The 23,514-nt window shown below is 43.1% G+C and overlaps 1 protein-coding gene across 1 annotated transcript in view; it reads left to right on the forward strand.

The window, feature by feature from the left end:
* LOC138249851 (N-acetylated-alpha-linked acidic dipeptidase 2-like) overlaps positions 1–23,514 on the forward strand; it is a 700,770-nt gene that overhangs the window by 337,088 nt on the left and 340,168 nt on the right. The window contains exons 6-9 of the mRNA XM_069204013.1: positions 5,388–5,513; positions 10,059–10,245; positions 11,932–12,025; positions 15,499–15,597. Coding sequence (XP_069060114.1) covers positions 5,388–5,513; positions 10,059–10,245; positions 11,932–12,025; positions 15,499–15,597 — 506 coding nt within the window. The remainder of the gene's footprint in view (positions 1–5,387; positions 5,514–10,058; positions 10,246–11,931; positions 12,026–15,498; positions 15,598–23,514) is intronic.

The raw sequence follows: 23,514 nt of genomic DNA on the forward strand, positions 1-23,514 counted from the left end.
AAGACCTGGCTCTTCGAGCAGCAGTAATCCCCCTCCCCTAGCGCCTTGAGACCTTCACGGGTGAGTAGCGCGCTTTATAAATGTTGTTCATTTGATTTGATTTTGATTTGATTTGAAAGACAACAAAGGATTTTTGAAAGGCAAGCCCATGAATGAGTGATAGTGATGGGTGTGCGGTGGGCATGGATAAAAGACCACAGATGATTACAACACTTCTGAGCACTTGCGCGCTCGACCTAAAAACAGGACTATAATAAACATGAGCTTGTAGTTTTACTTCTATGTCTGTGAGCAGCCGTCATTTTGGGTTGAGAAGATCTGGTTATCCTTAGCCTTAATAAAATATATCGGAACATGTATGTTTCCTGTTTTCCTCCAACTACATGTAATAATTAAGGGGAGAGGCTGTACCTAGAGCTGCTGAATTTGGAATTGGAGAACCAAGTTCCAGGCTCAGCATCTGCTCAACATCCAGTGATTCTGGGCAAATCATGTAATCTTTCCATAATCATAAAAAAGCTGAACATGAGTGAAAATGGGGGCTGGGAGGGGGTGGTGGCAGGGGTTGCTCCTTCGCAATGGTGAAGGAGCATCGCCACCCCCGGCCATGAATCCGGAAATGAAAAATAAAACAATAATTTAATATTGTTTTATTTTTCATCTGCTGGCTCAGCTAGCAGCACAGGTAGGGTCTGGGTCATGGGAGGTCAAAGGGGGAAGGAGGAGAGAGTGCTCGTCAGTGGTCCTGTGTGTTTGTCCAGCCGTCTTAGGCCAGCCAAGCACACATGTGCACTTAGGTTTCTCCAGCCCAGCTGTGTTGAACAGCCGGGCTGGAGAAACTGCACAGACCCTAGGGCTATGTCTGAGCTGGACTCCGAACCACTCAGACCAACCCTGGTGCTGCTTTCATGCTAGGTAGGATCGCTGGGGAGCCTGTGCTGGTGTCCCAGCAAATGCTGGGACACCACACTGAGGGAAGAGGAGGGAGGCGGCAGGAAACGGTGGAAAGGACGGCATCAAGGTAAGTTTATTTTGTTTTTTTATTATTATTTTTTTTTTCACCTCTGTCTCCCTTCCACTCCCCTCCCCCGCCACACCTCCCTTTGAGATTCGTGGTGGCCGCCGTCGGGTGTTGGTGAGGTAAAGAAGAAACAGACTGACCGGGTGAGTGAGACAGAAAAGAAGCAACAGGGATGGGGGCGGATAAGAGGGATAAAGAAGCAACAGGGATGGGGGGGCGGGTGAGTGGGTGAAGGAGTGAGTGAAAACACAAGAACTCATATGGAATGCTTAAACACAATTAAAAATATAGCTCCAAAAATTGGGAGCAGTGGATGGACGCAAGTTCTTGGTCCATGCTCTAGGGAAGGGCCAAACACAAGACGAGGCATGAGGCATGCTGTGACACGCGAGAATAAAGGATATGAGAGCAACCTCGGAGCAAACAAACTGTAAGCCTATGGACAGGCTGCAGCCCACTAACTGTGAACACCCTCTCTCCAAGAAAGAGACAGCTCAATTGCGGTGTAGCCGAAAGCAAATAAAAAAAGTGACATGATATTCAGAAAAATCCTGCAGATATTCTGTAAAGCAGCCAACTTAATTTTTCCTTTCACGCTCACACTGCATACGATAGATTTCCTTTCTGCTCAAGGCTGCAAGCAATATTTTGAAAACCCCAGATGACATTTTTACTGCCGCGTTGGAGGATATTTCTATGTCGGTGGTAAAACATTTCTGGCTTTGGCATTTCCGAATATTAAGTAAAACAAAAGTCTTTTAGAGCACAGCGACCGGGATTTCGCAAGTTGTCTGAAGCATCCCAGATGGAACAATTTGTAGCACAGGCGAGCAGTCGGACGAAAATCATCGCCTATCCTCTAGGCCAGAATAAAGGATGAAATACTTCCTGCTTCGTAAAAAGTTGGGTAAGCATTTTTTTTAATAACTGCTTTTGAGGACTGTCAGTCATGGAACAGGCAGAGAGATCTGCAAACATTTCTGACTGGTGTAATATGTGATTATTTACGTATGCAGTCTTATAGAGCGCCAATATCGCACTCGGACGTTAGAGAATTTTACTATGTGGTACACCAGTAGCGGTGGCAAATAAGAAAATACTTAAGTTAAAAGTAGATAGGCACGAATCGAGGAAAAACGTGACTAATACTTGAAAAAACATGAAGAGGGTGGAAAAAGAAGCAAAAATGCAGCAGTGGCCCTCACTTAACCCTAACACAGCCCTTAACCAGTCCAGTGGCAGCATGTCTGTAGATGTCCTAATGGGAGAAATGTACTCAGCACTGCTGCACCAAGGATTACCGACAAAGGCATGCAGTGCCACCCTGGGGATTACGAGTCCCCTTCCACCAGCCTTTTCTTGGGGGTTTACACCACCAGGAAAAGGCTGGTGGAATGGGTGACTCGGGGCCCCATGCACAGCCCCATCATGCATTTTACTTCCAGAATTATGGGCAGTGAAATGTGTGACGGGTGCTGCTGCACCCGCCGCACCGCCACATTGGTTCCAGCTCCATTAGGAGCCGACGTCAATGTAAAGACCCTGTTTCCTGCTGGGTCAGCAGGTGGAAACACTGTTTCCGCCTGCCGGCCCAGCGGGAAAATCATAATAGGGCCAGTGGGGACATCACCGCACTGGCAGTCAAGCGGCGGCAATGAGTTCGGCGGGCGGCATAACGACCCCCATAGTTATGCACGCGTAGTGCAGTTTATGAATCTCCCTCTTCTAGTAAAGCCACATTTCATTCCACTAGAGAACGTCCTTCATTACCACACTGGAAGCAGACCTTGAGGAGAAATAAATATGGGAAAAGATGTGGATGCTCCCAATGAGATGCATGATATGAGCAGAGCAAAAAAAGGTTGGTAGCTATTTTAGCTGGGAAGTATCAAGACACTCTGAGCCTCCAGTTTGGAGTCAGGAGTAATGCATAGGTGCATATGATGATACAGTACGGTGTTAAACTACATAATTTATGAAAAGACGTCAAGAACCCTACCATGGGTGCAGAACACTGCCATACCCAAACTCTGCCACTTCACTCACATTGTTCACTGCAATCTTGCCCTATAGCAATCTGGACTTAATGTTCTTAATACCAAAGAGGGTACAGCTTTGCAAATAGGCACTATTCACAGAAAACCCCATTGATGACAGCACAAGAAGTCCACTGCCACGGTCAGTGCAACACAACCTCGTATAGGCATCAGTCGGCATTTTTTTTTAACATAATGTAACACGTTAATAATTATGACCACACTTTACACTGCAATATATGATGGGAAATGTATCAATTTATGTAAAGTGAATTTTAATGTAAATTAGCCAAGGCACAAGTGGCATTTGCTAAGAGTACAAATAACAATTGCTCTGGTAGCAGCTTTCCTTTACCCAAAGCAGGTCATTATTGCAACACCAAGTCAACTTTATGTTAGCGTACCCGTAGTGTTTATCAGTTTTGGATAGACTGATAGATTATTGATGGAGCTGTCCATAAGAGGTTAGAAACGCTTGCCTTCTTATGTTTAATATGATAATATTTTTAAATGCTGGATTATTGCATAAGTACACATTCCCCGAAAGATGAAATGTACACTTGTATCAATCTCTACTTTGTTTTATATGCTTTTGTAAAGATTGACTCTTCCAGTGATAGTGATGGGCTTATTAGTGGGATACGCATTCACAGTCACCTAAGTCCAGTCTTTGAACTGTTGATCACAGGTCTCCAGTAGTTTCACTTTTGTGCTAACCCCCCGCTTTGCCCATAAGCATGATCACCTCCAAAGAGAAACCCGTTCATTGATGAAATCCCTAGTACCCATGTCTGTCTATGGCTTTATGTGTGGATTTGCCTACTGAAATAGCTCTTTATAGCCAGGGCAAGGTACTGCTCAGCACCAGTGCAGCAATGACCTGTGTGCTGTTTTGCGAATGCTTTGTGACAATACTCATTTATAGGTTATAGACTCTAGGATGACTGAAATATGAAAGCCATTCTTTGAATGCCTGTGTCTTTTCCAGTCAGTACTTGTAGCATCAGGTCTTTTTGGCCATGAATGTAAGTGCCCTTCTAGGATATATAAGATTGCATGTGTATTAGGCAATCCTAGCCAAAAGACATCGGAATGCTGTACGTGGTCAAAGTAGTACAGAGCCAAAGTGTGGTAGCTTAGCAGCCGTCATGACTTATGGTTCAGGATACATTATGAGATGGAGAAGAAAGAAATGTGTGGTAGTTTACTATGTACCCCAAAAGAGCTTTCATTTTTAGGGTCGAGTCTGCGTCGCATGCGCTCGCGCATGCGTATCGCAGCGAGACGCTTTAGGTATTAGAAAAGGGCTCAGAGCCCTGTCAACGTCACGTCAGTGTTTTTCATTGGTTCGTGGGCTTGCCTATTAAAATCTGCTTGCTTTCATTAGTCTAAAGCATGCATACGTCATGCCTTTTCCGGTGGCTAGCCCTCCACGAGCGCATCGACCAAGTACAGAAAACATGCGAGGCTCGCTGTTTTCTGTCCGGCTCGTGACTACTTTTTCTCTATTTTCCTAGCGCGAATTCGCTTGGCAGAAGTCGAGCGCTTTACACAGTTAATTGCACTTTTTCGGGTTATGTACATAAACGCACTTTTGCCGATAGGTGAAAAGTCGGGTTAGGAGTTTACAACGCTATCAGCTCTAACATGAGCAAACGCGAGACCCGTTGCATTGCAAATGCTTGTTTTTATTATAGCCTGGTGCTTTTATCTAATTTCTGAGTGGTGTACTCCTGTAGAACAGAAAGATGGGGAGTAAACAGTGGGAAACAGTGAGTAAATGAAGACATAAAGTAGGAAAGGTGGCACAGAGACACATAAAATTGGGTTTGAAGTCTAATGTCACAAAGGACATCAAGAGTAAAAAATGTATATACTGCTGAAAAAACATTAAGGGCCTGATTTAGATATTGGTGGATGGGTTACTCTGTCACAATAGTGACGGATATCCAGTCTCCTGAAATCTAAATCCCATTATTTCCTATGGGATTTAATTTTGGCGGACAGGATATCCGTCACTGTTGTGATGGAGTAACTCATCCGCCAATATCTAAATCAGGCCCTAAGTGTTGTGTGAAGCTGTTATTTTCCACTTACAAATTGATCCTAAGAAGTCAAATGCTAAGTTGCTTTTCACTGCATATCATTCTGAATTACGCACTCTCCCTCTTGTATTGTCACTTTTTTAGCCTAACTCTTGTGTCCTCATTATGATATTTTCAGTAGCTGCTCCTTTATGCTCACCGTTATATTTTTAGTGATGCATGCTGACTGTTGTGCCCTCTGTGTTTCATCTTCAAAGTTAAACCCTCACTTCTTTTCTTTTCTAGGGTGATCTAGTGTATGTGAACTATGCACGAACAGAAGACTTCTTTCAACTTGAGCGGGACATTGGGATCAACTGTACTGGAAAGATTGTCATTGCAAGATATGGAAAAATTTTCAGAGGAAACAAAGTAATTAATTACCCTTATACATTTAATTCCTCTACTGTGTCCCATTCAACTTATTGCATCAAACATTCTTACGTATTTATACCACATCCTTAAACTTGGCCTTGTTGCTGGAACTGGAAGTCAGCCTTTTTTACTTGTGGAGTTCCTCTTCTGACTGTGGCTCAGGGATGACTTTGCCTCTAGCAGAGCACCACAGGCATGGTCCTTTCTTTGCTAGCCAAGGAGCAGCAGGTGCAGTCTAGTTTTCGGTACATCTTCCCTTTACCAGGTCAAGGGAACAGCAGGGCAGTCCTCCTTTGATCCTCTCTCTAGTTCAGACGTGATCTGATGTCTAAGTGCTAGGGGTGTAATTTTTATGCCCACAGCTTGACCTCAGGGGATGCAGTGACAACTAGCCAGTGGGATACCAGGTCCCCTCTCACGTGATGATGACTTCCTGCAGTGTGTGGCATACAATTATGCCAGAGTGCAACTCTCAAGATGGCAGAAACCTTCTCTCCGTGTGTGGAGTGTGGTAGCCCAACCTAGGGGTGTGGTTAACTGAGGGCTACACGCCTACGGGAAAACAAGTTGGCAACGTTTTACCCTATCTGTCCCTGATTCAAGCCTGTCTACCATTACAAAAGAGCAGCTCCTCTCATGTGTGTCCACCATTTGCCATTCAAAGGTGGCTTCCCATTTGAAGCTCAGCTTTTGAGGTCACACCCTGGGTGGCTTCCAGGCAGGGAGAGGTAACGCCTCTTCCAACTGCAGGCCTCTAATTTGTTCTTTCCTCAGAGTTGTTCACACCTCCCACTAGGAGGGCAGGAGGCTGCATTGAAGCCAGCATCTTCAAATGACGTATGTAAAACTTGGGCAACAGAGTGACAGATTTCTAAAGTTGCCTTTAACTCAAAAGTTACGTTAAATTCGACTTGGGCATCAAGTCAAGTTTTATATAATGATTCTTTTAATTCCTTAAAGTACCAACTTTAGTAGACCTATTCAGGAGTTAGCACAGCTGAGTTGTCAGCATGTAACCCTGTATGTGCCTATGGAGCTACTTTTCTTTCCACATTAAACATGACAATTTAGGGGTTTTACCATAGGGAGATACAAAAACAAATACTGCTCTTTAATATTATATATATAAAGGTCTGGACTTTGTCATTAGTTTAAATGACAAAGTTAAGCTAGCAGTTTGAAATTGCTCAACCAGGTGGCAGTGGTTTTTATTGTCACACTCATGGTGGCACAATAAGTGCTGCAGCCCATGGGGGACACTTAAACCTACAGGCCCCAGTACCCCTGGTACCATATATTAGGGATTTCTAAAAAAAAAAAGTCAAGTGAACATACACTTTTAAGGGTCAGAGCACTGACACTGGGGTCTGGTTAGCAGGCCACAGTGCACTCTGAGTCATTACACCAGTACCCAATAGTCAAAACTGGGGAAAAAAGTGAGAACCTGCAAAACGCTATTTCCTCACATTACATCTGTAGGGTGTGTGGTTGGAAGGATGTTGTTTTACTTTTGATCCTATGTGGGAAGTGTTTCCCTGTTATACATGATGACCACCAAGTTGCGATTATCATGCTTTGGAACGCAGCACACAGCAGTGTGTTGGATAATGAAGTGTAAGAGACATAAATGCAGTTTATGGTTTTCAGCATTCTGGTAGCTTTAAACAGCTTTGCAGGTCCTCTTATCATATTTCTTATGATGTAGTCTTCTTCAATGGTTACTGCAGTAGGTTGTCCAATCTGAGATTTTGTGTATAGTTTGGTCCCGAGAAGGCATGGTTGGAGGGAATCTATTGAGATGGGTATTTTTATTATAATCCCAAATCTGGTATCCCTTTCTTGCTCTTGTTTGACATTAAAGTTAATATTTTGTCTTTCATTCTCCGAGCATGGGCAGCTGCATGGGCATTTTGGGCTTGAGGGCTCAAGCATCTGATTCAAGCCTTCTGTGGCACACCCACTTCTATACTTTACTCTAGGTATTCTGCACCTGAAATAAACTTAAATTCTCCTGCCAATGTGATATCTGATTTGCATGTGAGGATATTCAACCTTGCACTGTTGATGACCATCTTGTACCCGTGTTCCACGTGAGGGGAACTTGCACTGCTACGAAAAGCTGCACACTGTGTGTGTGTGTGTGTTTATTCACAGGCGTGGCTGCTCCTGCAAATGTTCTCAATGTTCTGTGTATGCAGGGGAGGCTTGCACTCTTTCTTTTCAGGTCGGGATGTGTACTTTAGGTGTGAGGGAAAAGTAAACTCCTGTCTGGTGCCTTACTTGTTTTGTGTGTGGAAATCTATGTGTGTGAGTCAAGATTTCACTCATACACCCCAGTGCCTTTCCTTGCACTAAATCTGAAATACTGCTTGTTTGTTGTATCGAAAAGGGAGGCATTAAATGGTGCTGCCCAGTGCCACACTTTTTGTTTGTCTTTGAAGGAAGCTTGCAGTGGTCCTGCAATACCACCCTTGTTCCATGTCTTTGAAATAATTTTACACTGGCTGGCCCTGCAGTACCACACTTGTTCCATTTCTTTGAATGAGTCCTGAACTGTCCCTGGAATATCACATGTGTTCTACATCTTTTAAGGAAGCCTACAATTACCTGTCCTGCAGCAGCATGCTTGTTCCATGTCTCTGAAAGAAGCTTGCACTGGCTGGCATCACAGTACCACACTTGTTCCATGTCTTTCAAGGAAACTTGCACTGCTCCTCCAGTACAACAATTGGTCAATGTCTTTCAGTGAAGGTAGTAATGCTCTTGGCCAGTGCAGTATATATTATGCCAGTAAGCCAAGGACCAACTTGCTGAGGGGAAATGGGCTTCAGGTAAGCCCACTTCATTTGTTCAATATAGTTTTATTCATATGTTAGTTCAGCCCTTCAGAATGGCATACATACAATTGGACAGACAATTGTGTTGCCAATGATTGGTTCTGCTTATTAGACAACCGCTGGCCTTAAGGATGTCACCTAGTCTGAGTAATGGTATTTTGCCTACCACCTCGGTTATTCTGCATACAGGAAAGTCTTAATTCAGAAGGAATTTCCTTTCCTCTGACTGCAGCTCACCTTCAAATGCAGATTGATACTAATTGAGAATGAGGGTACTTGCAGCTCTGCTGCCATTGCTACCGTACAACACTTTCTTATTAAGAGCACCAGGCATCACTGCTGCAAGGGTCACAACCATGCTACCATCTTGAAACCTGATTCTGCATAGTGGTCTGAAGCTTTACTTTACTAATTTTTTGATTGAAGCACATGCCCTCCATATTTAGTTAGTATATTTTTCTTTCTTTCTTTACTTTAAGATATGCTTGCACTACATCGAAAAACACCACTTTGTATTTTTTAGAAGGCAAGTGGGAATTTTGGAATGCCAGGACTCTTCCTGCAAAGGTCCACACTGATCAGACTCATATAGTCTGAGGTGCTGATACAAGTGTGGCTGATGGCAGATTAGGGAACCTGAGCCCACATTTAGGCTTCAGTGTAGCTTTCTTTAAGAACTTTGAATTGCAATAGTGGACCAATGCACCAGATACTTAACCTTGGTCTCTTCAACATCTAACATCTACCCAAACTCTGCTCTTTCACAGTTAGAAGTGTACCTGTGTGTGAGCAGTAGGCTTGTATGAGGGCAGAATAGCCACCATGATGTGAGGCCATTATAAGGGATATGCCTGAATGAATCCAGGCTTAACGTTGTCTTTTGTAAGTGCAGGATAAATGGTCTATAGGTTGTAAGTTTTGCCTGTTTGAGTGGAGAGTGAGGCATATGCCTGTATGAGGGCCATTTGGGGGATGCACTTATGTGAGGTCAGCAATATGAGTGTGGGGTTGCCTGCATGATGTCTCTGTGTGCATGCACTTTACAAGGGCTAAACCTAATACCTTTGGCAATGGTTTTTAGGGTTTCAGTGGTGACTAGCAGAAATGCAGTGCAGAAAGTGGAAATGCAATAGTGTATGTATGAGAATGGTAGTACGTTTTTATATGGCAGGTTCAGACCATCAAAAGAAGCTGAGTAATTTTGGAGACAGCTGACAGATTGAAATGCCATCCTAGCGAGTGGGGCCCAGTAACCTAGCTTGCACAAGGGTCCGTTGCAACCTAGCTAGGCCACTGGAGCCAGCGTGAGCAAAACAAAAGACAAGAACAAAGTGGATCAGCAGTAGAAAGGCTGTATTTACTACTGAAACAGTTGACCTTGCTATAGAGTTGCAATTTAAGAATGTGACCACTTAATGATGGTGTGTTCTGGACATAGGAGCAGAAATGAAAAACATCATACATGAAATTGGAATTAGCGATCACACTGTGAAAAGCTATACGAGAAGAAAATGTGGACTGTGAAATGATGTAAGATGTATATTGAAAACAAAACCTCTTATGAGACTTTAGGGTCCTATCTTAGTAAATCCTGATCTTTGTGCTGAGTAGAAAATTGTTAAGGGATGGGAAAACCACAAACTACAGTGTACAGCCATGGTCTTCCAAGAGAATGTTATTCATATGCTTTGGTCTGTTGTTACAGGTGAAAAATGCAATGAACGCTGGAGCTATAGGAATCATTCTTTTCTCAGACCCAGCTGATTACTGTGCTCCAGGGGTTGAGCCCTACCCCAAAGGATGGAACCTTCCTGGAGGCGGTGCTCAGCGTGGGAATGTTTTAAACCTGAATGGAGCCGGAGACCCTCTCACTCCAGGGTATCCAGCGAAAGGTAAGGCTAAAAGTCCCCTCTTTCACATACTCCTCCATCACTGTAAACATTGGGCCTCATTACGACCCTGGCGGCTGGTGGTAAGCTAGCGGTAACACCGCCATCAGGCTTGCGCTGTTCCGCCAGCTATTATGACCGTGGCGCAATAGCCACTACCATACCGCTGGCCCCTCCACTAGAACGGCAGGCTTTCGTCTGCCAGTCATAATCCCCAGGGCAGCAGTGCAAGCACCGCTGCCCTGGGTATTATGAGTCCCCAACCGCCAGCCTGGCCACGGCGGTAATCACCGCCATGGAAAGGCTGGCGGTAAAGGGAACTTGGGGTGCCCCTGGGGGCCCCTGCACTGCCCATGCACCTGGCATGGGCAGTGCACGGGCCCCCAGTCATAGCCCCATTGCTCATGTACGACAGGTGCTACTGCACCCGCTGCACATCAGCATTGCCGTCTGCTCTATTACGAGGCAGCAGCAATGTTGATGTGACTTTTCCGCTGGGCCAGCAGACGGTAACACTGTTACCGTCCGCTGGCCCAGCGGAAAAGTCATAATAGGGAACCAGAAATACCGCCGGCACTGGCGGTATTCTGTCTCCCGCAGCCTTTTAAAAGACCGCCGAGGTTGTAATGAGGGCCATTATCTCTAAACTGCATTTTCTGTATTTTTTAAGCACAAGACCCTTCAGAACTGTTTGTGCTGTGACACACCTCAGGAGCTATTGAATAACATTTAAGGCAGGTGATTCTGATTCTCCAAGTTGTGGCCATTCTTTCTGTCAGTTACTGCACTCAAAGCATTATATAAATCATTTTTTGAAGAAGGCCTCTGAAGCAGACATTGTAATTCTCCAGGGACACATTGACCCAGGCTCAGTAAACCTCAATTTTTTTCACTGGTGTATTTGGAATCTTAGCGGGCGTAGCTATAATCAGTTCATCAAGTGCAGTTGCACTTGGGCCAAGGGTTCTGAAAGTCTCAAACTTATTGTAAACTGTATTTATATAGCACTTACTACCCCCGATGAGGCATTGAAGCACTTTTTGGAATGTAGCATGCTGCTCCGAAACCCAAAGGATTAGTGGTGGACTTGTATGATGAAATCTAAGTTGTTAATTTGAGTGGTGGACATGTGAATCTGTTAGTTGGGTTGAGTAGAATAAAGTTGGGATAGAGGAGGGAAGGCTCTAGATAGTATTATTTGAGAATTCATATTAGTTAGATGAGGTTTGGGATGAGATAGAGGAGGGATGAGGCGAGAAAAGGGTTATTAGAGAGATGATTGTAATAAAATGAGGTTTGGCATGAGTCAAACGAGGGACACAAGAGGGAAGAGTCTAGGAAGTGTTGTTTTGAAGATCATAGTAGTAAAAACCGGGTGTGGGGAGTCAAGTAGGGATAGAGGAAGGAAGATCTAGAAAGGGTTATATGGGAGATAAAAATGCTGTTTTTGCTTCCCAAATGGGAGTAAGTGGCCGGTTTTCGTTGAATGCAATAGCACTCATGGCTCATTTGACTTTAAGTCATCATTAATTCATTGTGATGTGTACGTGAATTAATCTGTAAATGCCTTGACCTAGTTAATTTAAAGTAAATCAGTAGTTGGCTTTAGAAAAAATATGATACATTTTCCAATGCTTGTAAAATATTAGTTTGTTACTTTATAATGCTTTCATATCTCTTCGTTAACAGAGTACACTTTTCGGTATAAAGCTGATGAAGGAGCGGGCCTTCCAAGTATCCCAGTTCATCCTATTGGATATCATGATGCAGAGAAGCTTCTACGGTGAGCAAGCTTTAATTGTTTGCGTCTCAGATTCTGTGTTGTCAGCAGGAGAGACAGGTAGTCGAAGATTAGTACACGTTACCAGGATCACCACCGCAACAAATATGCAATGTATGAAAGTGAGATGTCAGAGTTGTTGACTTGTGGTCAGTCTCTTAAAAAAAGAGTAATCGGACATCCACATCAGTTCTAATGAAATGCTTATCTTTCTCCAGGAGGTAATAGAACAGCTGACATCAGATATCTGCCTTTTGTTAATAAATGAGCTGCAAGTAATAGTAGTCAAAGGGGACAAAATAAGTGTTCTCCATCTGACCGAGAAAGAAAATAGTGTAATAAAAGTGCCAAATGAAACCGCCCTTGAGTTTTATTTTCCCTATGTCAGCCATGGCAAAGAATGTAAAAAATGTTTTCTGTTTTGACTTTGTGAGTTGAATTTTTAAAAAAGAATGAGAATTGGTTTTACTTCTCAACTCATGAATCTAAACATAACAGTGGGCAGCACAGACATATGAAATGAATATCATGCTGCACAATAAAATGTGCTAAAAGGAGAGTCGGTGAATTAAATGGCAAAAATAACAGTGACGAGAAACAAGATATGATGTTAAGTAGCTTTGGTGGGACATCCAGACAAAGGAATACTCAAAATAGTAAGTTTAAATTCACATGTGTCTTATTCAGAGAAAAAAGGATAAAACATATATAGGCTACATGTAAATAAATTGCTTTTCAGATGCATAGTTGTGGCCGTGTTTGAGGAGGTTTATGTCCTTGTTACACTCGGCAACATTTTATACATATGGAAAGCTAGCTCATATCTCTGCAGCAATACTTGATGCCACACCATAGATCCATTAGTTCCATGTATATTTCACCAAAGTTTTCACTCATCAAAGCTATTGAGGAGGTGCAACCACCCAGGGACAATGAGGGGGCGTAACCACCCAGGGACAATAATTCCCTTGGATCCTTTCTGGGTTTAAGTGAGTACTATTCCACGTTTGGCATACGTTGTGCAACCTTTAAGAAATCTGTAAAAAAAAAAAAAAAAAAAAAATACCAAATATATTTTGTCAGATTAAGTTGAGGAGGCCCAAAAAGAAAAAGAAAACTGAGAACTCAGTAGGCAGAATTAACTTCTCATAATACCACAAGTTATCTTTGGATGACCTGGATGTTGAGATCTGTGCACAATGGCTTGGTGTTTCGTTGCCCCTGGCCATCTCTTTAGTTGTATTCGCACGTTAATACCGAGACTTTTCTGTTTAAGCCACACATGATCTCAAATCATGCCTCAGAACTTTAATTTCTTCGTGAGCCCCTTAACTGTGCATTTCTTCTTTAAGGGTATTGCTGCAGATGTGTCTCTTCGTGCTGAGGTGATCAACAGGAGTGTTATGTTTACATTGTGGACAAGTTGTTTTACGTCTGTCAGAAAGTCCTCCAAGTTTAAAAAGTTTCACAGGAATGCTAGCTGAGCCCTGCCCTCTTCTCCTCCACACTTGAGAAACATGAGATAGGCAAAGCTCCATTTGTTTGCTTAGCGCTAATTGTACTGAAATTGTCCTTTAATAAAAAAATACAAGCTCATGTACAAACCAGATGTCTACAGGTACATATCTAAATCTAAAATTGCCCACTTGCAGCAGATGGGGTATCTCCAGGATACAATAAAAATATCGACAAATCCAGTCATATTTTGTCCTACTTATTATTTTCAATAGGTCACTTTTGGGTAAATTATCAAATGGATATACATTCCTCACTGCTGGCAGAGAAACTGAACTTATGCCCACTTTCAAGTATTGCTCCACTTCATGTTCAGTGTCCATGGACAAAAGACCTGTACTTCAAACTATCTGGAGAAAAGTTAACCTATTTGTATAAAATTGAAACATAAGGGTCTGGGAAGTCTCATCTTTAAAAATCGCCAGTGTCCTGTTTGCTGTTGATTGGCCACACCAGAATGGGCATAATAGGACCTACAGGCATCTAAATCATCTGAAGACACCAGAAGCTTTCAGGAAGAGGGTATGTTTGACTTTCCTATTCTCTATCCCATCCCCAGCTGACTTTGATGACCGAGTTTCTCAGTGCAGGGACTTGCACGCCCCAATGTGTAACAGTACAGAGTAATGGTTGCAAATGCACTTCAATTAGACCTTGCAGCCAAGGACCTAGTGAAAGGGGCAGCTGAGTCACAGAAATGTCTGGACAAAACTCAACCTGGAAGAAAGATTGCTAGATTTGGAAAAGCTAAGTGCAGAGCCAAGTGGGTCGCTGGAAAGGATTAATGACATTAATTAGCCCCACTCTCTGGATGTTCTCAAAGTAAATTACTTTATGGCACTCAGAGGGTGTTAAAGCTGAAAAAGCTAGTTATGCAGGATCATTCCCTGTGACCGTCCTGGGGTTCATGAAGGGCTGCAGGGTATAAAGTTCATTCCTTGGGCATCTTTAGGACTGGAAACTGAAGTAATGAATATAGTTAGGTGAACTAGCATGGTCCTTCTCAAATATCTCTTAAAGAGTTTTCATGGCAAGGATTTTAATTTGAATATTATTAATACTTTGAATGAGAAGTTTAATGCAGATGGTAATGTGAGTCAGCTAGCCATTTCCCAGCTTGGAATGTAGGTAAATTGTATAACTTGTTGAAAAGGATTCCTCTTGACAAATTACCAAAAGATTCCAGAATGGGAGAACCTGAGGCAACAGTATCGCAAAAGAACTTTTCAAAAGTGAGCTCTGATCACTTAAACATTATATCCCAGAAAAGCTACTCGGCAATAGTGAGCCATTTTAAATCAGAGAACGGACGACTAGCAACTGGATTTGAGTAGATTGTGCTCAAAAGCTATCATCTGAAGTAAAAAAGGTTCTAAGTGGGATCTGAGGGGCTTATATGTTCACCATGGGGCTCAAAATCATGAGTACAATAAGTAGTACTACAAGGGGACTCTTTTACACACCCTTACATGCCTGTTAATAGATATTGTATGCTGTGATGAACTATATTAGTGCTACAGGTGTAAAACAAAATCTGGTTTTGAAGACCTCTGCCTTATTACCTTAAAACACAACAATGAGGCATGGTGCCCTCTTTTCTTGAGGTTAAGCCTTGTGAGAGTTTGTGTGCTGTCTAATTTACCAGAGAGGCATTTAAAAAAAAAAAAATGTTGTCCATGTGTCTTATGGTAATGATTTTTCCCTATGTCTTTCAAAAACTGATAGGGCGAAAAACAAAAAATTCTTGAATTGAATATCATATGGGGTGTGTCCTCCCTACAACGTTTGCTTTAATTTACTTAGTCTAGCCCAATCGAAAAACATGCTTGTGTAATGTGATGGAAGGAGCGTATTGGAATTTGTATATGTAGTGTACGACAGGTGATAAACAGTGAGCACGCTCTTCAAAGATTGCAATAAAATCACGTAACTCACCAAGCACTCTACTGTTTTTTAAACAGTAACATGGGAGGAGCCGCCCCACCAGACATGACGTGGAAAGGAAACCTGAATGTTTCATACAACATAGGGCCAGGCTTCATTGGTGCTTTTTCAACGAGGTTAGTGTAACCAGTGTTTACATATGTCCTGTAAGGCAGCACTGAATGCAGAATACAATTTTCATTGAGTCTTTGTGTAGCGGAGTGAAATAAGTTTCTGCTGGTAGTTGGTTGTTAGCACGTGGTGTGAATGGGGTGTGACAATCAGAGTTGTGCTGCCTAATTATCTCATGTTAGATATTGTTATGTGATTAATTAGACAAATTAAACAAGTATTGTGACAAAATCTTTTCTTTTACTTCTTCCCCTTAAATGGAAGACGCTTTCAAATGTAAAGGTAATTAAACGTAAAAATGATGGTATGTATATGTCTGGAAATAAGCAGGCGCTGCTCCTCCCTTAAGGCGGAGGAGTGTTGCCCGCTGGCCAGCAGCAGCCGCTGAAAATCCCTTAACAAAGAAAATTATAATCAACCATGTTTATTATTATTTTCTTTGTTAAAGGGACAGGGCACTGAGGATGATGAGGAGGAGGGCAGTGCACTCTGCACTCCCCTCAGTGCACATGGATGTTTGGCTGGCCGTCTCGAGCCGGCCAAACATACATGCGTAGTAGGCTCTCTCCAGCCCAGCAACACATTTGCTGGGCTGGAGAGAGCAGGCACAGGATCCCAGTTTGTTTCGGGGCACCTGCGCTGGGGACTCCCAGCCAATCCTAATGCTGCTTTGAGCAGCGTCAGGATTGCCTGCAGTGCAGGAGAGGAGGGGTGCGGCAGCGGCGGAGAAGCAAGCAAGAGATTTAAACTTTTTTTTTAATGATCCATCGTAAACGTAATAATGAAAACAAACACAAAAAGAAATCAGGGAGCTGGGTGGCCCATTTCCCCACGCTGTATGCTTCGGTGGGGACAATGTATCCAATTGTGACTTTGTTCTTTTTTTTTACAGGACATGAGAGTGGCAGGACCTCTAAAACTGTCTCTAGGCCAGATCTAAATATATGATGTTGATCCTTTGCTGATATAATCTAATCCTTCATCATTTACATAGAAAAACAGTGCTTAGTAGCTTTCTTACACATTCCTTTGTTGAAGATGCAAACAAAGGTTTACCTATGTAACACTGAGCAGAGTGACAAATAGTACACGAGGCAATATGACTCACAGGTAGATGGCCATGAGACTGATGGTAATGTAATGTGGCAGAGTGACTAATAAGCACCTGGTAGAGCACATGTGGCAGTGTTGTTCAGAGCACAAAGTGCAATGTTGGTAGTAATTGTCTCCAGTGTAGGATGTTGCCTCATTTGATCATTCTTAGCAATATTCTGGTTTACTCTACTGTCTATTACCAGCCATTACCTTCCCAAGAGAAGGAATTCTTCATCCATACATGTTACCCAGAGAGCAATCTTGCCCTTCAGTTGTTAATGGTGACACCCTCCAATAGAGTATATGTGCCATTACTACGCATCATTTACCACACTAAAAGAAAAAAAATATATATATATTATATATATATATATATATATATATATATATATATATATATATATATATATATATATATATAACCTACAGTAGGTAGTTATCATTAGGACCTAGTTTCTATGAGAAAAGTCTTTATTTTTTTTTTTTACTATTAACTTTGGCACTGTTTATCCAATCTTAATGAGATTTTCAAAACTAGTTTACCACTTATTTTAGCTGCTTTCTGAAAAGTTTTGGGGTAATTCTTCAAGGGGAGCTGCGAAAAGGAGGCAGTCTCAAAAAGCATTTTCCCCATGCAATTTTCCATAGGGATTTTAGACAGGACAATAGCCCGAACTGCAGGACAGAACTACACCAAATTTGGTAGAAAGGTGGATCGTGGTCCAGAAAAATCAGTTTTTGTAATTTGGTGTACATCTGTTCAGTAGTTTTGGAGTTATTCAAGAAAAAATATGTATGTATAACTAGAGACTCGTATCCACTGATGCAGATTCACAGATCCACGCACCAACAGCAATGCTGTGATTGGCCGCAACCTGACAGGAAAGTTGCGGCTGCTATTTTGTGTATCGGGACCCGGTCCAGAGGGGTGGGGTTAAAAATAATAGAATGAGACTGATGAGGTGTCTTCGAGGGACCCCTCGTGGGCAAGAAATTGGCAAAAAACTTTTTTTATGAGACACTGGAGGATCTATGGATACTCTGCGGCACTCAGCAGCCCCTCCGTGTGACTCTGCGACGGATCTCCAGATTCAGACCAGAATTAAAAAAGAAATACAATCACTAACAGACCCACTGATACACTCACTCACACACCCATTCACACATACATGCCCACTCACAGACCCACAAAACTGCACGCAGAGACCCACACAGACACTCACACACGCGTAAGCCACTCACACACCCATTCACAGGCCCAGAAAACCACTCACTCACCCACTCAAACCCGCTCACACATCTATAAAGCCACTCACACACCCACTCAGACTCACAAAACCACTCACAAACCCACATAGCCACTGACACACACACTGACACATCCACTCACATACTCACACACACCTATTAAGCCACTCACATATCCACTCACAGACTCTCAGCATTGGCTCCATGAGTGGGTTGGCGGCAGGCCCGCCGCGCATGGCTGAAGGCAGTGTGCCGCAAGATGCTGGCTGCATGCAAGCAGCCAGGCCCTGCAGCCATACCCCTGTTGCAGTTGGATTAACATAAGTTAAATATTACTTTGTTAAAAAAAAAAGTAATTTACTGAAGAAACCAAACATTACAGGAACATTCTAGTTAGGAAATAGAATGTAAAAAAACTTAAAAGTTCACTAAGAAACCAAAAGTTCCAGGGACGTTATAGTTAAGTTCAGATTTTACACACACAAAACTATAGAAGTTCAGTAGCTATATTATACTTATGGCAAGAAACTTTAACTCGGATGTAAATGCATAGTAATATACAGGAAAGGGAGTATGTGTACGTAAATATATATATATGTATGTATATATATATGTGTGTGTGTGTGTGCGTGTATATATATACATATATGTATATATAAAGTATTAACTGTAAAAACAAAAATAAATACAATTAATTTGGAGTTTCATATATATATATATCCATAATTGTAAATTAGTTTAATTTATTTTATGTGTGTGTATGTGTAACAATTTAACTTAGTTTTAAGAAATCTTGCGTGGTAAAGGCATAAGGCATGCTTTGTCAAGGTATAACCATGGTAAAGGCATTGGATGGTAAATGATGCATTGTAAGTGCATGTTTTGTACTGTCATAGAACTTGCAGAACTTCTCCTATCAGCTAGAACTGTGCAGTAATCAAATGCTCAGCCATAACCTCTGTGTTGCAACCCTGAAAGGTAGTTAAGAATTTATCACATAAATAAATTGTATGCCACTGGAATAAGCCATTTCCTTCATTGAAGCATGGCGGATGGATATCCAGAATCTAACAGTGCCTTGACCACTCTGGTGATCCCCCTCCTGACCCTTCGTTCGCTGACCAGAAATATTTTTTATGATTTTAGTTTAACTTGTCTGTGTTTATGCTTACCTCAGGTAGAATATTGCTGTAGTCCATACTGGTGCTGTCTCTTGAAAGAGGTTAACCTTTCAGTGCCTTACCTTCCTGGATTCCCCTTGTTGACACGATGGGCCCGGGAAGAATTTCTTCCCGCTTCTGGTTCACAAACCACCCACATACTGGTGAGACACTATCACTATTCTCACCTATAGAGGTCGACCAGATCTTTGGGCTTGGTAAAGAGTGGTGTAGTAGTCAGAATCATTCAATCGCAAATCAATGACGTTATACCATAAACAATATTAAACACAATAAACAATTTAACACTGAATCAAACAGGACAGTGCAGAACACAGGCTGCACATAGGACAAATCAGCAGTTAAGAATTAGTTGGCCATATAAGTACTGAACCACATAACAGATATAGGGTAATTAGACTAAGATGAGTAAACTCATCTGGGGACTTGGACAATAGGAATACAACAGCAGACTTGAACAAAAATAGACAAACTCCAACAGAGTTCTTAACAGCACAGAGGCAGGGGAGAAGACAAACTGAACCCAAGTTCGAAGTTTCTAATTAATTAAAACAACTACAATTCTTTCAATTGGTCCTTTAGGTAGGTGCACTTCGGACGTCAGATTCGGCATCCAGTAGCTGCAGATGGCACAATCGAATTTGCAACTATTCCAAAGCTTCTCAGCAAAAGTGCTTTGTTAATTCCATGACTTCATATAATTCCAACAAAATAATACATTCTCTAATAACTTATTACTTGAGAGTTTTCTTTTAAGAAACTTAACCAATTTCACATAGAAATCATGACTTTCCTGTCCCATTCGACAGCTGGAACAAATAAAGCAACATTTATATTCTGAAACATGTTTCTTGCCTTCAGTTCAATAGGACATTCAACATCACATTAACTTCCTACGAAAAGAATTCAGGTCAGAGAGGACAAAATAAACAAGTGATTTTCCATTACTGCTGCAAAATGAATCTTTCAGGCCTAGTCAAGCTAAGAAGCCTTAATACACATTAAGACATTAATAAACCTATTGCGCACTTAAATCATATACGCAAAGCAAATTATTTAATCACAAACATTATTTATGACATGTTAGAACAATTTTAAACATGCGCTTATTTTTCTGTGCACATGTAACTCATGTTAATAAAATTCATTTAATCAATATAAATACGATAAATTCATACTCACTTAATACTTTTAATTCTTAATCTACATTTTAATAAAACATTCTTTAACGTTAGCTAATTTTAGTACTTTCCTATAATTAAATGCAAAACTCTCATTTTAAAACTTGGTGCACAATACGAATGGTGGTCACATGGTTCACCATAATTCAAGCATGCGCATTTTACAACTCATGTTATTTTCTCCGTTGGGCCTTTAAATGTAGATTAATTCTTCAACATATGCTAATTTGTGTGCCACTAAAATATTAATAACACCTCACAGAATGTATAGCTACTCCATCCTGCGGGTGCAGGGTCTTTTCCAGGTGTTGGGACTTAGGTTTCAGAGAGTCGCGGTCAGGGGAAGCCTCGGGATTCCCTCTGCAGGCGGCGCTGTGGGGGCTCAGGGGGGACAGGTTTTGGTACTCACAGTCGTAGAGTAGTCCGGGGGTCCTCCCTGAGGTGTTGGTTCTCCACCAGCCGAGTCGGGGTCGCCGGGTGCAGTGTTGCAAGTCTCACGCTTCTTGCGGGGAGATTGCAGGGGTCTTTAAAGCTGCTCCTTTGGATAAAGTTGCAGTCTTTTTGGAGCAGGTCCGCTGTCCTCAGGAGTTTCTTGTCGTCGTCGAAGCAGGGCAGTCCTCAGAGGATTCAGAGGTCGCTGGTCCCTTTGGAAGGCGTCGCTGGAGCAGAGTTCTTTGGAAGGCAGGAGACAGGCCGGTGAGTTTCTGGAGCCAAGGCAGTTGTTGTCTTCTGGTCTTCCTCTGCAGGGGTTTTCAGCTAGGCAGTCCTTCTTCTTGTTGTTGCAGAAATCTAATTTTCTAGGGTTCAGGGTAGCCCTTAAATACTAAATTTAAGGGCGTGTTTAGGTCTGGGGGGTTAGTAGCCAATGGCTACTAGCCCTGAGGGTGGGTACACCCTCTTTGTGCCTCCTCCCAAGGGGAGGGGGTCACAATCCTAACCCTATTGGGGGAATCCTCCATCTGCAAGATGGAGGATTTCTAAAAGTTAGAGTCACCTCAGCTCAGGACACCTTAGGGGCTGTCCTGACTGGCCAGTGACTCCTCCTTGTTATTCTCATTATTTTCTCCGGCCTTGCCGCCAAAAGTGGGGGGCCGGGGCCGGAGGGGGCGGGCAACTCCACTAGCTGGAGTGTCCTGCGGTGCTGTGACAAAGGGGTGAGCCTTTGAGGCTCACCGCCAGGTGTTACAGCTCCTGCCTGGGGGAGGTGTTAGCATCTCCACCCAGTGCAGGCTTTGTTACTGGCCTCAGAGTGACAAAGGCACTCTCCCCATGGGGCCAGCAACATGTCTCTATTGTGGCAGGCTGCTGGAACTAGTCAGCCTACACAGACAGTCGGTTAAGTTTCAGGGGGCACCTCTAAGGTGCCCTCTGGGGTGTATTTTGCAATAAAATGTACACTGGCATCAGTGTGCATTTATTGTGCTGAGAAGTTTGATACCAAACTTCCCAGTTTTCAGTGTAGCCATTATGGTGCTGTGGAGTTCGTGCAAAACAGACTCCCAGACCATATACTCTTATGGCTACCCTGCACTTACAATGTCTAAGGTTTTGCTTAGACACTGTAGGGGCACAGTGCTCATGCACTGGTACCCTCACCTATGGTATAGTGCACCCTGCCTTAGGGCTGTAAGGCCTGCGAGAGGGGTGACTGACCTATACTTGCATAGGCAGTGAGAGGCTGGCATGGCACCCTGAGGGGTGTGCCATGTCGACTTACTCGTTTTGTCCTCACTAGCACACACAAGCTGGCAAGCAGTGTGTCTGTGCTGAGTGAGAGGTCTCCAGGGTGGCATAAGACATGCTGCAGCCCTTAGAGACCTTCCTTGGCATCAGGGCCCTTGGTACTAGAAGTACCAGTTACAAGGGACTTATCTGGATGCCAGGGTCTGCCAATTGTGGATACAAAAGTACAGGTTAGGGAAAGAACACTGGTGCTGGGGCCTGGTTAGCAGGCCTCAGCACACTTTCAATTGTAAACATAGCATCAGCAAAGGCAAAAAGTCAGGGGGCAACCATGCCAAGGAGGCATTTCCTTACACAACCCCCCCCCCCCCCAAACGAAAGAGGATGAGACTAACCTTTCCCAAGAGAGTCTTCATTTTCTAAGTGGAAGAACCTGGAAAGGCCATCTGCATTGGCATGGGCAGTCCCAGGTCTGTGTTCCACTATAAAGTCCATTCCCTGTAGGGAGATGGACCACCTCAACAGTTTTGGATTTTCACCTTTCATTTGCATCAGCCATTTGAGAGGTCTGTGGTCAGTTTGAACTAGGAAGTGAGTCCCAAAGAGGTATGGTCTCAGCTTCTTCAGGGACCAAACCACAGCAAAGGCCTCCCTCTCAATGGCACTCCAACGCTGCTCCCTGGGGAGTAACCTCCTGCTAATGAAAGCAACAGGCTGGTCAAGGCCATCATCATTTGTTTGGGACAAAACTGCCCCTATCCCATGTTCAGAGGCATCTGTCTGCACAATGAACTGCTTAGAATAATCTGGAGCTTTTAGAACTGGTGCTGAGCACATTGCTTGTTTCAGGGTGTCAAAGGCCTGTTGGCATTCTACAGTCCAGTTCACTTTCTTGGGCATTTTCTTGGAGGTGAGTTCAGTGAGGGCTGTCACAATGGATCCATATCCCTTCACAAACCTCCTGTAGTACCCAGTCAAGCCAAGGAATGCCCTGACTTGAGTCTGGGTTTTTGGAGCTACCCAGTCCAGAATAGTCTGGATCTTGGGTTGGAGTGGCTGAACTTGGCCTCCACCTACAAGGTGGCCCAAGTAAACCACAGTTCCCTGCCCTATCTGGCATTTGGATGCCTTGATAGAGAGGCCTGCAGATTGCAGAGCCTTCAAAACCTTCTTCAGGTGGACCAGGTGATCCTGCCAGGTGTAGCTAAAGACAGCAATATCATCAAGATAAGCTGTGCTAAAGGACTCCAAGCCAGCAAGGACTTGATTCACCAACCTTTGGAAGGTGGCAGGGGCATTCTTTAGACCAAAGGGCATAACAGTAAACTGATAATGCCCATCAGGTGTGGAGAATGCTGTTTTCTCTTTTGCTCCAGGTGCCATTTTTATTTGCCAGTACCCTGCTGTCAAGTCAAAGGTACTTAAGAATTTGGCAGCACCTAATTTGTCTATGAGCTCATCAGCTCTAGGAATTGGATGGGCGTCTGTCTTGGTGACAGAGTTGAGCCCCCTGTAGTCCACACAAAACCTCATC

This window comes from Pleurodeles waltl, chromosome 8, assembly GCF_031143425.1.
Source record: "Pleurodeles waltl isolate 20211129_DDA chromosome 8, aPleWal1.hap1.20221129, whole genome shotgun sequence".
NCBI classification, from domain to species: Eukaryota; Metazoa; Chordata; class Amphibia; order Caudata; family Salamandridae; genus Pleurodeles; species Pleurodeles waltl.